At 44.2% G+C, this 16,053-nt stretch overlaps 1 protein-coding gene across 5 annotated transcripts in view; it reads left to right on the forward strand.

The window, feature by feature from the left end:
- PAK6 (p21 (RAC1) activated kinase 6) overlaps nt 1–5,158 on the forward strand; it is a 48,939-nt gene extending 43,781 nt beyond the window's left edge. For all 5 annotated transcript variants that reach the window (XM_019518995.1, XM_019518993.1, XM_019518994.1 and 2 more), the window contains one exon: nt 3,672–5,158. In XM_019518995.1, the coding sequence (XP_019374540.1) occupies nt 3,672–3,839 (168 nt within the window). In that variant the 3' untranslated portion in view covers nt 3,840–5,158. The remainder of the gene's footprint in view (nt 1–3,671) is intronic.
- The last annotated feature ends 10,895 nt before the right edge of the window (nt 5,159–16,053 follow it).

Consider the following 16,053-nt stretch of genomic DNA (forward strand, 5'->3'; position numbering starts at 1 on the left):
GTCCTGAGGGCCAGGTTGATGATAACTTATTCCACTCAGAAAAATTGGTCAAGGAATCCCAGTCCTATCAGGAGACTGCTTTATGGAGGCCACAGGTAGGTAGTCTCTCTTCAGGTGTAGTAGGTAAGTTGGTTGGGTGTCTCCCTTAGCAATCAGCACCATGGTAGAGTGCTGACACCTAGTGGCCAGTGAGAGAAATTTTGTTAGTAAAAAATGTTTTAGGACTGTTATAAGATGGCTCATTCAGTGAATTATAATAATATATCAGCCACTGATACTTAACCTGACTTGATCACTTTTTGTAAGTTTAGAAACACAGTGAGTTCCTTTTCAGGCACCAGTCAAAATACTCTTATTTCAGACAAGCTCTTCTGAGAACAAATCATTTCTATAGTTTTGTGAACTATCAGACTTTTCCAATTAATTATGACCATCTGCAGCTGCTAAACCAAAATGCTTCTACTGAAAGCATTTCAAATTTAAAATTCACAGTATAACAGTAGAAGTTGCTACTTTATTCTTTTTTACATATGCAAAACTAATATTAAATTTTAGGGCTAGAATCTGGCCTCAATGTAATTTTTAGGTGGCATAACATTAGCTCAACCTGCCAATCCTGTTTCTGTGCACTCTTTGGAAGTAACCCTTGGTTGGTGAAGTGACCAGTTAAGGACTACCACCAAAAAGTTTAACAGAGCTAGGAAGAGAGAGCATGACTATATGGCATAGTGCAATGATTCTCAACCAGGTTGCTGTGGCACCCTGGGGTGCTTTAAGATCCTTTCATACGTGCTGTGGGGTGCCATGCAGTGTTAGCACTATAAAGTGTGCAAACATGATACACAAAATAAAACCGGAGATTTTAAATAGGAATCCATAGTGTTAAAACAATTCTGGCCTGTTGTGATCTTTCTGAGTGTTTTAGATGGCTTCTCTAGGCATCTGTCTCCAGGCACCAAATAGGGAACCTGGGGTTTTGGATTCTACTCTAGAAGCCATGTGGCTAAACATGAATATTGTATCAGCTAACGGTTAGGGTGCCTGAGAGTAATAACAAACGATCAAATGGCAGTGAGTTAAAAGTGGTGCTGACTTCCTGCAGAGCAGCTGATGCATGGGAACTGCCTTTGTGCTTATTCCCTCCTCTGTGGAAAGCGAAAGCTGCATTAACAGTAACTGCATCCATGTTGGTCAGAGATAACTTACTATAGGGTAAGAAAAGCAACATGAAGAGTTACTGTGCACCATCTGCTCTGTAGTGAGTTCCCAGCCTATTGATTCAGTACAATTTGATTTTGTTCATGCCCACAGTCTTTAGATCAGTGGTTCTCAACCTTTCTAGACTCAAGGCACTCCTCCTTAGACTTGAGGGACCTCTTGGAAAATGCCTGTTCTTAGCTTCCATTCATTTTTTGACAACAGAAAAATACGGAGCAATTCTTCTGTTGTAAAGAACTCAGAAAGATCACAGCAGGTCATCATAGCTTTAACACTATGGACTTGTATCTGAAATATCCAGGTTTGTCTTGTGAATCATGCTTGCACACTTAACAGTGCTAACATTGTGTGACACCCCACAGCACCCTTGAAAGGACCTCAAGGCACCCAGGGTGCCATAGCACCCTGGTTTAACGTTACTGCTTTAAACTATTGGATCTTGCCCACACTCCCATTTTCCTGGTAAACACCTTGTTAAATATCATGGCAGACACAAGTATGGCACCTAGTGTTAACATGAGGATTAGTAGAGTATTTATAGCAGGGGTGGGCAATTGTTTTGGGCGGAGGGCTGCTTACTGAGTTTCGGCAAGCCATTGAGGGCCGCATAACAGGCAGCCATGGGCAGATAAAGATTAATTTTCTAAATTTTTTAGGGGCTCCATGGGCTGGGGGCTGCATTTTGCCCACCCCTGATCTGTAGGAAGTTTCTTCCCTCTCAAATTTACGTGAAAGGACAGATTTCATACATGGAAGCAGATCTAGGATTTTGCAAAGCAAGTGTGGGAGCACCAACTGGTGCTGCAGGGGTGGCTGCATCCCCTACACCCAACCTTTTGTCCTCTTCCTCCTGCCCTGGACTGGGGTGGGTAGACCATACTGCAGAAGCAGCAGGTGGGGATTTTAAGTCCCCAAAGCAGGTAAGAATTCCCCGCCCCCCTTTCCCTCCCTGCTCAGAAGCAAATCCCCTCTCCACCCCTTTCCCCTCTTCCCTGCCTGGCACTGCTGCTGTACTCACTGCCCTGGGCTAGGGAGAGATGATTAAAAAACCTGAGCCTGAATTGATTCAATCTTTGCAGGTTAGTCTAACCTGCCTAGGTTGAATCAGTCTGTAACCATAAAGACATCGCCTCTAGACTGAAAATGCAGGCACATGCTTGCAGTGGCTCAGGCTAGAAGTGCTCCCTTCCCTTCCATAATGCTGAACTGAGGGGGAGGCATGGCCAGGTCCCAGCAGGATGCTCTGATTAGGGAGGGGTCCCCTGCCTTGCTAGTCAGTGAGGGAGCCAGGGATTTACACAGCATTTAGTTACACAGTAGGGAACATTTATCAGCCCATCAGCAAAACAAAAGGATCTCTCATTAGTTCAAGCTCTTCTTAAACAACTTGTTCCAAAGAAGGAATGGAGGGACATTACCAGCTACCTGTTGATTAGCTCCAAAAAGCCCTAAGCAGCACTGTGCTGTCTGCCTTTGTCCTGCCTCCCACAGCACAGACTGTAGCCAGCATGTGGTATACTAGCTAATGATGAAGAATGTCTGTGTAAGGCAGAGGGGGGAATCACTGCTTCAACAGGAAGTGATGAGGGGGCGGGGGGAGCAGGGGGAAGCCAGGCAGACTCTGCTGTATGTGCAATCTCTATTGCAGCTGCAACCAGGGAGCAGAGGGGAGGGGCCAGCCCAACTCTCTGGAACAGAGAGCCCCTCCCAGTCCAGAGAGCATGCTGGTATGCTGGGGGGCTCTGATTTAACTTTAACTTAAACCAGGAAGGGGTCTGGGACACAGTGCATAAACTGGTTTGACCCAAATCAGATAAACCTGGTTAAATGTAGTATCAGACTTATCTCAAACCAGTTTCAGTCATTCTGTTTAAACCAGTTTCTGATCACTTAAACCTGTTTATGTGTAATGTCTGCCCCTAGCCTTGGAGGTAAGGAGAGCTCCAGAGCTGCTTCCACCCAACTCCAGCTAGGCTGCAAGGGGGCCAGGCTGTGTGGGTTCCCCCTCCCTGTGCCTCTTCCTGGGCTGCCAGGGAACTTCTGGGGGACCAGGCAAGGAGGGAGAACCTGCCCCTTGTGGTCCTAGACTGAGTCCAGCCTCTGCACAGCCTGGCTGGAATAATTCTGGAGCTCTCCCCTTGCCTCTGGGTTAAGTCCAGACAGTGGCAGCAGCAGGTAGGGGAGGGGAAGATGTGGGGATTTCGTGCCTCTGAGCATTGAAGGGAAGGGAGGGGGGGATTTTTACCTGCTTGGGGGGACTTAAAAAGACCTGGCTGATGCTCCAGCCACCTGGTCAGAAACTGGGGTGCAACTGTGCCTTTGCACCCGCTCTGGATTCACCTTTGTTCATACAGGATTTCATCATGCAGAATTGTTCTTTTTTAAGCCTATTATTGTGTAAACTCTGACTTGGTACCTTAAGTGATTTCACCTGACTAGTTCTTTCTCTACAGACTTCCCCAGTTCTGAGAGACTTCTTGGAGCGGATGCTGACACGAGATCCCCTAGAAAGAGCAACAGCACAAGAACTTCTAGATCACCCCTTCCTGCTCCAGACTGGACTTCCAGAGTGCCTGGTCCCCCTTATTCAACAGTACAGGAAACGCACCTCCACTTGCTGACTGCTCATGGGGAAATGCTGATTTCCCAGCACTGGAAATGCAATCCCTATGCTGGAAATACTGTTTGTACTCAACTGAGACCCAGACAGTCTCACCCTGTGAATGGTGCTTGCCAGTATTCTTTCAAAAGGATGAATGTGAATACTCCCGAATACTTCCCTCCAGCCCATGGTCTCTACCTGCTGCTTTTTTTTTGGCTGAAGACAATCAACAGAAACTAGATCTGAATAAGACCCAATCTTGCTCATTAAGAAGACAATCTTTACATGACTTCTGAATTGCTCAACTTTCCTACAAGAATGGCATTTTTAAGATGAGTGAAGTTGTATATACGTCTGCAAACTCCTGAAAACTTTAGCCATTGGTGACCAAATTGGAACTATATTTCCCAAACAGAAATGTGATATTTGTTCTTGTATACCGAAGTCCTGGGATGACCCAAAGTAGATGCATTTTGGGGCACCTGACTCCTTTCAAAAACAATGCTGTTTTTCTTTATGATGTTGTCTCAGAGATGATTTTTTCTCATTCCTGAAAAAACAGATATGGTGTATGCTCTATAATATTTTCAAATGCCTCCCATGCAACAAACTGCTTCATTTTTGCAGAAGATATATGTGATTTAGCAACAAGACTTAGCAGGTGGGCTGCCATCAGTCCATTTCACAATCTTACCTGCATGGAGGATGATTCTGCCTGGCACAGGCCTTGATGTCTGCTCATAGTCTATTCTGCCGGCCACCAGAACCCTACAGTTGAGAATTCCTAAAACGTAACACCCTGGCCTCTAGCACTGCCTGGATTGGAAAGTAAAACCTTGTTCTTGGCAGGAAGAGTTTAAGAAAGCTTGTTCCAGGATCCAAGACCCCAGAGAGACATTGGACTGATGTCAAGATAAGCTTCCCTGAAACAGCTTTTGGGTAGCCCTGCATACGAGCTGTGAAACCTGTAACAGGTTCAATAAAACATTGAAGCTGTCCTGTATATCTGGTAAAAAGGTGATTTGTTTTCTTGGTGAGAACATTTGGCTTCCACCTCCTGTTTTTGCTACAGCTGGACAATGCCAGGAGATTTCTTTTGTTGTGTAATTTGTTATGGGCACCCTGCATCTTTGCTGATAAGTCTGAAGGAGTCCTGAAACCATTTTTTAAAATATATTTAGGCATTTTGTATGATAAATTGTTTGATCACTGAGATTGTCAAGGTCATTTGACATCTAGGTCAGGTTGTAACATGTTATAGTAATGTGTATAATTGTGAGGTATCTGGAATATAGCCCTGCATGTGAAACTGGGATCCCCATTTGCAGCCAAATTACAGAGCTCACAGACGTTGATTCTTTTGGGGCAGCCCTACTGCCTCAAAAATTAACGTTATAAATTAATTCTCTTAATTCACCTCTTTACTTTCACTACCACCCCCAGTTACAGAGCTGGCTTTAGATGAGTAACATGAAATTCTGTAGCCACATTGGGGAAATGTTGATGTCAAATGTTTCTATATTTCCTGATATCTATCCTTTTTATGCAAAAAAAAAAAAAAAAAAAAAAAAAAAAAAAAAATTTTTAAAAGGCTTTAAATTTAAAAAAAAAAATTTTTTAAAAGTTTTTTTTTTTTTTTTTTTAAAAAAAAAAAAAAAAAAAGCCTTTTAAAAGGCTTATAATTTGAAACAAATGATCTTTACTTTCTAAACCTGTGAATTGTTTGCACTTGTGCTTTAAATTAAAGTAGGTCTTGATTTATTCATAAACCAGTTGCACTTCTGAGATCTTATACATTACACCTACAGTTCTGAGACAGAAGGGAGCACATACATCTGTGAGTTGTAATGGCTGTTCTAACTCATTTGTATACTGAAGAGGGCATGCTTTCAAAACTGGAGGGAACCACAGCAAGAGGGATGGCCCTTGAAAACAGGGTTAAGCAGGATTTGATCTTTGGCACAATGCTGACCAAAAAGAACAGAGAGGAGGGGGAGCAGAGCTCTTTGATGGAACATGAAATTAATTTGGAAAGACTAAGGGAGATATCTGTTTCCTCTCTCAAATCAATAACCATAATGTTCAAGGGGTCTAAGTAGGGGTAGGGGTCTACTTAATTCATGGTTCTTCAGTTTTCATGGCATTATCCACAATCACCAGGAAATATTGCATTGTCCACCATTTCCCACAAAATCAGCCTTAAAAGAGTACATTATTCATACAATACACTGTTTTAGAATGTCCCAGTGCTTACTGCAATACAGACAGCACAACAATCGCTATAGACATAGATCACGTGATTGAGAGTTACTGTCTGCTAGCGACATAGACATGATGGCACCAGTCAGTGAAGGGAAAGTGTTTGAGTGCCATCTTTTAAGAAGTTTAAATGCAATGCCAGTGCCCCTCCACCAAATAGCACAAGGGGCAGGACTGCTGGGAAATGCCAGCAAAATTGGGTCTTCATGTTGTGACCAAGCCACAAAAATTGTTTTGTCTTACTGTGAGTTAAGAAGGCCCCTAACAATAAAATTTTGGGTCCTTGAATTCATCTACAGAGTTCTTGCACTACAGACCTCTGATTGACTGTTTTGTAAAGTAGGTGAGAGAGAGACTAGGAGTATCAAAGGAGCACAATAAAATCAAATTTCTGTGCCGTAGCTTGTGAAGATTGAAGACTGTAGTCTCCGGGGCCAGTAGCAACTCTCTCAGGAACTAGCACAAGATAGAAGAAAAACCAGGCACCCCCATGGTAAGCACTGCCAGATTTTAATTTGCTTTGCAGCAGCACCAAAAAACTCCAGCCTCATTGTGTGCTAGGTGATGTGCAACTATATGACAAAAAGATGGTCAACATCATGAAGGTCTATCTTACTGAATAATCATTCAAGAAATGTAATCTTGAAATGCATATCACAGCACTTTCAGCAGCTGCTCATTGACAGCTGCTCCTTACTACTATAACAGGGGTTAGGGATGAGTCATAGATGATTACTCAAAAAGGACAGCAACAGTGCAAGTTTCCCTTATGCTTGTGTTCTTCAGCTGTGCTTGGAAAGATCTAATCTGATGTCAAAGTATCCAAGTCTCTGTGTCCACTCAGCTCTTGGACTCTGCTGCTGATGTCCATTCTGATAGTGATTTCTGAGCACTAAACTTTTCACAAACACGGTCTCATACAGTAATGAAAAACGTTTTGAAAATGTTAATTCTAAATGTTCCTCATTTAACCAATTCCTGCCATCCTCCTAGTAAATATGTAGCTATAAGCCATCTCTTTGTAAAACACAGGCACACTGCTAAGGACATTGTTTAAAAGTTAGTTTCAGGATGAGCACAGCAAATATAATAAGGTAGATGGCTGTTTCTTCATGCCAACAAAAAATGTACTGAACAGCCATCTACCTTACTAAAAATCACAGGCACCTTTTAAGTGTGTCAGTGCAAAACTGTCAGGAAAATGTATCAGCCCAGCCATTAAATGTCCTTTTACTCTGATCATGATGAAAAAATGGTACTTTATTTGCTTGTTTAAAAAAAATACTCCCCAGGGATAAAAGGTGACTAGTTTTGCAAGACTGCTCTTAATTATCTTACCAGCAGTTTGTAGTCACTAGGCAGTATACTGGTGAAATGATTGTAATATTGCATCTTTCCTTCTAGTCAGCATCCTTTTTAAGTACGAAAATGTTTGCATTCCCATGCCTATAGATTGCAAAGCAGGAGACTTAAGCAAGACAGATGAAAAGGTGCCTGCTGGGCACCTGGGAGGCTGGAGAGGTGGTGGGAGAGGACTGTTAGTGGGGAGTTGGTTGCTGGGTGAGAGGCATGCAAAGCAAAGGTAGGGAGTGAGCAAGAGGTCCACAAAGGTTCAGCAGGAGGCTGTGAAAGCAGGAGAAAGGCTGCCCAAGGAGTTGCTGGCAGAGCTGTTTGAAGTATGGAGAAACAAGTGTGATAGCTGCCCCTGGAGGCTGAGAGGAGGATGCCCTAAGGCAGGGGCAGGCAAAATGTGGCCCACGGGCTGGATGCGGCCTGCCAGGCCATTCTATCCGACCCGCAGGGCCCCTAAAAATTTAGAAAATGAATATTAATCTGCCCCTGGCTGCCTGTCATGCAGCCATTGCTAGCTTGCCAAAACTCAGTAAGTGGCCCTCTGCCTGAAATTATTGCCTGCCCCTGCCCTAAGACATCTCTGAAGTGAGGGTAAGTGGATGATAAGCTAGGAGTACCCAGTCACTTGCAGCTTCTCCCAGCCCCAGGGCAGAGGCTGGTGTGGGCTGCACCGTGCTTCTGGCCCCTCCCATCCAGTTCCATGTGGAACTAACTGTGCAGGACTTCACAGCTAGACCTGCCCCGCTGCCACGGGACCAGTTCAAGCCCATGCCCCACCAGAGCATCAAGTCCTGGCCTTGCTGAGAGTCCTATCCCATCTCTGCCCTGCAAGCAGGAGTGTGGAGACCCTCCCACTGGGGCTGAAGGGAAAACCTGGCCCTTAGGAGCTATGTCCATATCACCTAGCCTTGGGGAGGCAACCTCTCCATCTTTGGGGCTCAGAGGTCCCACTGGTTTGGATAATAGTAATTGTCTTTTCCCCCTCTGTCAGCCAAATTCACCCTGCAGTCAGACCCAGGGCTCTGGGAAGCTTCAAGATGCCCAGAAAAGCCAGCCTAAGAGTAAAACCACTAGTGCCAAAATCCCACAGCAAAGGCCATTTACCTTCTAACAACCACTAAACCCCAGTGCCACAAATCTTGGGCATGAGTCTCATCTCATCCTGCACCAGCTTTATCCAGATATAATTACACACAGTAGAGTTACTGGTGATATGCACAAGTATAGTCCATGGAAGAATTGGAGCCTCTGTGATGAGGGCTGATTTCCATGACCATTCTGCAAATTCAAAAGGCTTGAAGAGCCCAGCTGAGACTGGAATTCAACATAGGCACTTGAACTTGTGGTCTCTGGTGAAGCTAATTTCCAACTACTTTTAGGGCCGATTTCTGCCAAGAATCAAAGTGGGGGTGAGATTGGACACAGAATGTTTCTCCCTTATCCATGTGCAGCTTTGAATTAAAGCATCTGAGCATTATAGCTGTGCAAGTTGGATTGAAATGACAAGTCATTACTGATTGCTGTAAACAAGGGGAGGAAAACCTAGCTGTTCACTTTAAAGCTGTGAAAATGCTTCAGTGTCTTTAGGTCACTGATTGCCTAGGGGATAATAACAGAAATAAGGCCAAAGCAGCAAATTACACATATTTTCTGGTATTTGCTTCTGAATGTTTGGTTGACTGCATCTTCATAAAGATCTTCATCCATTTGTGACAGCTGCAGCCATTTTTCAAGGAATCTGGGTGGCTTCAGGCTTTTAGTTAATGTTTGCAAAGTGCTTTGAAAATGTGAAGTGCAGAGCAATCATAAAGATAATAAGCCCGGTGTCTGGCCAGGGAGAGCTGCTCCCACCTAGAACTAGCTCCTGGGTAAAAAAAAAACAAGAAACAGCTCAATGTGTAACTTCCTTTCTTCTGTGACCAGAGTGTAGGGGAATACAGCCCTGGGCTATGCTTCTCACTTGAAGGCATCTTCTGTGTCAGGCCTCTTGCTTCAGTCAATGCCAAGCTCTTGCTGGGCTACCTAGGAAAGCTGAACATCAGGATGCCCCATTCTTCTCATTGGGTTGCTTTTGCCCTTGCAGAAAGCTGATGTTGTTATTCTGTGCATGCAATGGTGTCTGTTCATTTAAATAGAATGACAAGTCTGGGAGGGACTTCAAGGTTCATTTAATCCAATCCCCTGCACAGTTGTAAGAAGCACTAATCCCAAAATTAGCTTATTTTGGGCCTGATGTTCCAAGTTATTGCCTTTATTATGAGCATATTAGGAAATCTGGGGGTTAAAATGCAAGTATTGTTGGGTAAGGCAACCGAGTGAATGTAAAAGCTAAATTTAGAACCTGCAACAGAGTATATAAGGAACATCCAAAATGTTGTTATAGACATGGTGATTTAACTAACCAGTTTGCTTTTATGGTTTCTTCCCTTGGTTATCATCAATTGGCTGTTTTCTAGCTATGCTGGCCTCAATATGCCCTCTTGAGCCTCCATCTCAACTGCCCTTTGCCAAGTAAGGTTAATACACTTAGACAAGACTCCAAAGGAATCCCAGGCAGCTTTAGGAATAAGAGGCACAGAAGTTTAAAAGATGGTATTTTATATTCCTCACAGAATCAGCACAGAACCTGTCCCAGAGTGACACCATGGGATGCTGTACTATGAATCTGATAGATCCTGTATGAATGGTGCATAAGAGAAAATTGCTCAGTACTTATATCCATTAAAATTCCTACAGCACAGGTGAGTATAAAAACCTCTTTCATGAGTGAGTATCAAAACCCCTGCCCCATCCTGCTTTGGCTCATTGCTTCTGCTTACCTGAATTCCATCTGATTTCACTTGGAGATGAGATTCTGTCTAGGGATCTATCAAATGCCTAGTCACTGCTGTAGTTAGGCTGCCTCATCTTTCTCCTGAGAACCAGGACAGGGGCTAAGTACAGACAGTCAAAAAGCCCGAGGTTGAATCAATTGTCTTTGCAGGTCAATCTAAACTGCACAGATTACATTGAAACAGAAGCAAACAGACATTTACCTTGGACTCAGGAAATGCAGCCACATGCCTGCACTGGTTCAGGCCAGAAGCCGGGAGACACTAAACCACGGCTCTCTGGCATGTAGCCAGCATGGGTTGTGTGTTTGCTGCTTCTTCCTGCTGCCCCTGAGGTCTCTGGGATTTGTAGTTCACAGTGGCAGCCAGCAGTAAGTTTGAGTGGTTGAAGGGTTGTTTAACCTCCCTGTCTGGCTCCAGACCTCAGCTGGGGTTTTCCTGCAGTAAGGCACTCCCCTCCCTGTAGACTGGGCTGCAACCCCAGCTGGGCTTGTCCCGCCCTTGTCAGCCAGCAGGGCCAGCCCTGCTCTGCTGGAGTAGACAGCACAGCCCAACCCAGGGCTGGAGAGCATGCTGAGATGCTGGGGGACTCTAATTTATCTTGAACCAGGAAGGGGTTTGGCACAAAAGCTTCATAAACCAGTTTGACACAAATCAGTTAAGTGTGATACTACATTCAGCCAGGTTTATCTGAAACCAGTTTCAACCATTTTGAAACTGGTTTACGTGCACTGAGCTTCTGTTCTGTTACAGGTTTAAACCAGCTTCTGATCACTTAAACTGGTTTATGTGTAACTTCTGTCTCTAGCCAGGGTGTTGCTGGCATGGAATGCATTTAGTGCTCCACAGGAGAAATAGCTTCATTTTGAAGCTACTTTGGAGTGTGTAAGCCCTCTCTGCATGGTTTGTACAGGACATTGGGATCTGTTTGGAAGTAAGGTTTAACACATGTAAAATGCAACACCTATTTTTTCATCCAGATCCTATTTTTTCTCTGTATGGTGTAGCTGACAGGGAAGCTTATGCTGCTGTCTCTATGACAGACTCTGTATGGTAGAAACTCTTAAGCAGTGCAGTGACACAAGTCATGTTCTTGCATTTCTCAGTTTATAATAAGTGTTATTAATATCCCTTAACATTAATCATAACAACTAAAATTACTTTCTCATGTATTGCTGAGGAGTCATATACTTGCTCAGCCTTGCTTGTTTTGAAAACAGCTTTCTCTCTTCCTCCCCTCTCCCCCACTTCAAGCTGCCTCGCTAAGGCAGGTTGGAGCAAGGAGTGAAATAACACCAAAGCAAATTTATTTTCCCTGGTGCTGCCACTTCCAGCAGAATGTCATTCTCTATCTCTGCTTCAGCTTGCTGGGAATTAATAATCAGCTTGGAGACAGTGACAAATAGAACTGAAAGCAAAGCAGAGGGGATTGTTGGATACATTATGTATTTTGACCCTGCAATGTTGACCTCAAAAAAGCTGGCAGCTCATTTCAGGGCTCTCTGTGAGCTGAGTTGTGAAAACAGTTGCAAATATTTTGCAAATAGGTACGTAAAGGGAGATGTCCCCCAGCCAGTGGTGTGGAGGAAAAGGCTTTTGGGTACCAACAGGTGAATCTGTTTTCCTTCATGCATCATTGTCTTGGCAGAGAGGAATGAAGGTGTCTGTCCTGTACTTTCCAGGCTTTATGGCTCTGAAACAGTTAACCTCTAAGGTGCTTCTCTGCCTTGCTTTCTTCCTGAATGTGTGTATATGGGAGCAACAATATGTGGATCCAGGTTTTTTAAAAAGGGTGGAGGTGCTGGAGCAGCAACCTTGCATTGCAGAGGTGGATGCACCCACATTCCCAGCTTCCTCCTTCTCCATCCACAACTGGGTTGAACAGACCCTGCCATGGGAGCAGCAGCTGGGGACTTTAAAACATGCTTAAAGTCCCCAAATTAGATAAGTCATCCCCGGCTCAGCAGAACTTCCCCTCCACTCCCATTCCTCCCCTCACCCCTTCTACTTAAGCCACTGGATGCAGGAAGTGGAGACCCACCTGCCACCATGGCTGTCTCGGTCACTTCTGCCTGGCTCCAGCTGGGGCTGTTGGGGGTGGCTGTACAGGGAACCAAGCTCAGCTGGGAGACAGCAATGACAGTGGAGGTGATGGATGGGTTCCCTTTCCTTGTGCCTGCTTCCAGGCTGGCAGGAAACACTTGGGACTGGGCAGAGAGAGGGTATCTGCTCATCACTGCTGCTGCTTAGTCCCCAGGTCAGACAATGGAAGTGGCAGGCAGGGGAGGGGGAGAATGGGAGGGGGGCCCTACTGAGCATAGATCAGAAGGGAGCGAGTGCCGGAGGTGGATTCTTACCTGTTTTGGGAACTTTAAAGTCCCCTGTCCCTGTGGTATGGGGGGAGAGGGGATGTGTGGCCACATTATTGCACACCTCTGGATCTGCCTCTGGGAGCCACATTGGGCCACTCAGAAGACAACTGATATACTACTGTTAGCCAAGGAGCTTGTTCTCCTCAAGTTCATGTATGTTTTAGGAACTAACCGGCGACCTGGTCCCAGCTCTACCCTGAATATGTACATGTTTGTGTGCTCTATTAGTCTCAGGCATGGCAGAGAGGATGGAGCTCTGACAGAAAGCAGCGATTTCCCAGCATTCTGGTAAGGCACATTTAGCAAAATCGGAAGCTGCACTCTGCTGCAGCAGGAGTCCTGACTTGGAAATTAGGAGCAAAACGGAGGGAAAGCACTTTGGAGCAGGGTAGCCCGAGGGCCAAGCATGGCCTATAGCATGCTGAAGTGCAGGTAGTGGCTGTCCTGTCCTAGAGATTGAAAAAAAACTGATTAACTGCTGTTCTAGTACCAGGGAATGGTTCGTTCTCTACTCTGAAGGGAGCCAAATTTAAGGTCATGTGCATCATTTTACTTCTTAATATATATAAATTGTATACACAAACTGTGTTTTAGGGGTGTGCAAAGCAGACCCTATTCAATTTGGATTCTGCCCGAATCAGGGACAGTGATTCGATTAGTTGATTTGGATCACTGCCCCGATTCGATTCAGCCAAATCCAAATCTGAAGACTCAATGCTGATTCAGAGAATCAGCAATTTGGACACAGCTTTAGAAGTTTTTTCTACATACCTTGAGGTACCAGCACGACTCGTGAACACTGCGATGCTGGGGCAGATGGAGCATCCCACAGGAGTGTGGGGGGCCCCTCCATGTGCTCGGCAGCAAACCTGGAAGTGGATCGGAAGTACAAGAAGAAACATTTAAAGCTGCGTATATGTCCAAATCACTGAATCTCTCTGAATCGATTTGGAGGGTTCCAATTCAATTCAGAGAGATTAAAGGGTCCTCTGATTCAATTCGGATTTGGCGATCCGGCCACTGAATCAGGCCGAATCTCTGCCGAATCGAATCAGGGACTGAAGCTTCGCACAGCCCTACTATGTACATCTTGCCTACCCAACACCCACAGTGACAGGGTCTATAACCTCACATGGTACTGGATTACAGTGCCACTAGGTAAACCAGACACCTTAATTAGAGGTCACCAGAACACTTGTGATATCTAGAAATTAAGGCTTTGCTCAAAAAAGTCTATTAATTAGCCAAACTCTGGGGCAAGTGCTAAAATTAGGGAGGCAATTTTTCCCATTAGTCCATCTTTCTCTGTACTTTGATGACTGAGTTCCTAGTGGTGGATCTGTTCTGTGGCTCTCTGTTGGCCTCCCCTATGTGGTAGCAGCATTATTTATATCCTCCTTCATCTCTGCATCCAGTCAGGTGTAGAAGGTGAAGGCTAATTAATATGCTCCCAGTTTCCAGCCTACTGATGCTGTCAAGCTAAGCTGATTATGAGTGAAAATAATAAACTGCTTCCTTGTACCAGCTTCAGATCAACCAGTAGTCTCTTAGATCTTCAAATCTCAGGGCTATAGTAGGGATCCTGGAGTCGAGACAGAAGTCATTACTAGAGACCCACCTACATCTGGAGCCATTTCAATCTGCAGCTGTTGTGTTCTAACTGTTACCTTGGGACAGGCTGGGAACAACACAAATGTAGCAAAACTACTCCAACTTTCACACTGCTTCATCCAGGGGTAAAGCAGGAGCAGATCTGCTGCATTTGTATTGTTCCCAACTCATCTATACCTAATGATTAGAACATAGCAGCTGCTGCATGTCCTGATCAGCAGATCCCCTCTTGAAATGTTTCCATTAGAAATGGCTCCAAATGTACATGTGTCCATATACCAGACAAGTACGGGAGCTGGTCAGACTGGAAAGCACTGAGAATCTTATTATTATTTTTGTTTAGTTTTACTAAAAAGAGATAGGAGACAGGGAATGGGAAAAGCAATGGTCTTAGGAGAGGGATGTCCAGTTGTTGTTGTCATCGTCATCATCATCATCAACAATAGATAGCCTTGATTTAACAGGATGGATCTTTGCATGGTGACAACAAATCTTATTTAAGAAATAAAAGTTTCATAAAATCAGACAACATGTGTCTGGTGATTTTTATTTAAAAGTGCTTTAAAAAGAAACACTGTTTTACAATTAAATTTTGATTATGTATTTAATGCATGGTGCTAGCTGATGTTCACCAATTATAAATTCAAATGTATAAATATACCATTAATGATGAGCTGCTACAGCCAATAGAAAGTGGCAAAAGTATTTTTTTCTCATATTCCTGAGCTCTTCCATGGATAACTTATTCCATCACTTAGTAAATCATTTATAATTAAAAGTCTGTTAACAGACTTCTAATTTGAACCTAATGTCATTTTTCCTGCTAAGAGATCTTGCTGCTAGGAAGGATAGAAGGGATCACCACTTACGTACAGGTTAATAAGCTGGAGTTGATTTCATCTGATTGTTAAAAATAGTCAGGCAGGAAAGTCTTAGAGGGATGCAGCGATAATCACTGGCTGAAATGTCTGTTTGACCAGGGCCTGCTATAATACAATGGATAGCTCCTAAATATTTGGGCCTGCAGCGTAGATAACTTGTGTCCTATGCTCTGCTTAGGTTTGGAGGAGAGATGGTTTTAGCCAATGATGCAGCTGTATCTTTAGGTTATTTAGTTGAAAGCAAGTCTGCTGCCTACATGGTTTTTTTTGGAAACTGATTCAGAGTTGAATGAGGTGCTGGTTTTGGGCAGGATTGGTAACTGGGCTGTGATCCAGAGGCAGGAATATAAAGATTGTAAACAATGCTTGTTTTCAGTTGACCCTGTCTGTGCATGTGACATGAAGTAGTGTCACATGCAGCCAAGGGGAATGACTTTTCTGCTCTGTTCAGCACTGGGGAGGCCTCACCTGGAGTACTGTGTCTGGATTTGGTCACTGCTTTTCAAGACAGACATAGACACATTGGAAAGAGTGCACCAGAGAGCAACACACATGATTACTTGGGTAACTGAAAAACACATGATTTGAGGAACGGTAGGAAAGACTGGGTTTGCTCTGCAGAAGAGAGGACAGAGAGGGAACTTGATGAGAGTTTCCAAATACAGACAGGGTTGGTATAAAGAAGAGGGTAATCAACTGTTTTTTCCAAGGGACAGGATAAGCAGTAACATGCTGGCATTGAAACGAGAGATTTAGGTTGAATATTAGGAAGAACTTTTTGGGAGGATGCTTAACCACTGGAACCAAGCTACCTAGAGAGGTTGTGGAATCTCCATCTGTGGAAGTTTTGATGTGCAAGTTTGACAAATGCTTGGCTGGGGTAGCTTAGACAGGGATGATCTTCCCTTGATCAGGGAGTTGTACTA

Source organism: Gavialis gangeticus, unplaced genomic scaffold (assembly GCF_001723915.1).
Source record: "Gavialis gangeticus isolate Ggan-Ray unplaced genomic scaffold, GavGan_comp1, whole genome shotgun sequence".
Lineage (NCBI taxonomy): Eukaryota > Metazoa > Chordata > Crocodylia > Gavialidae > Gavialis > Gavialis gangeticus.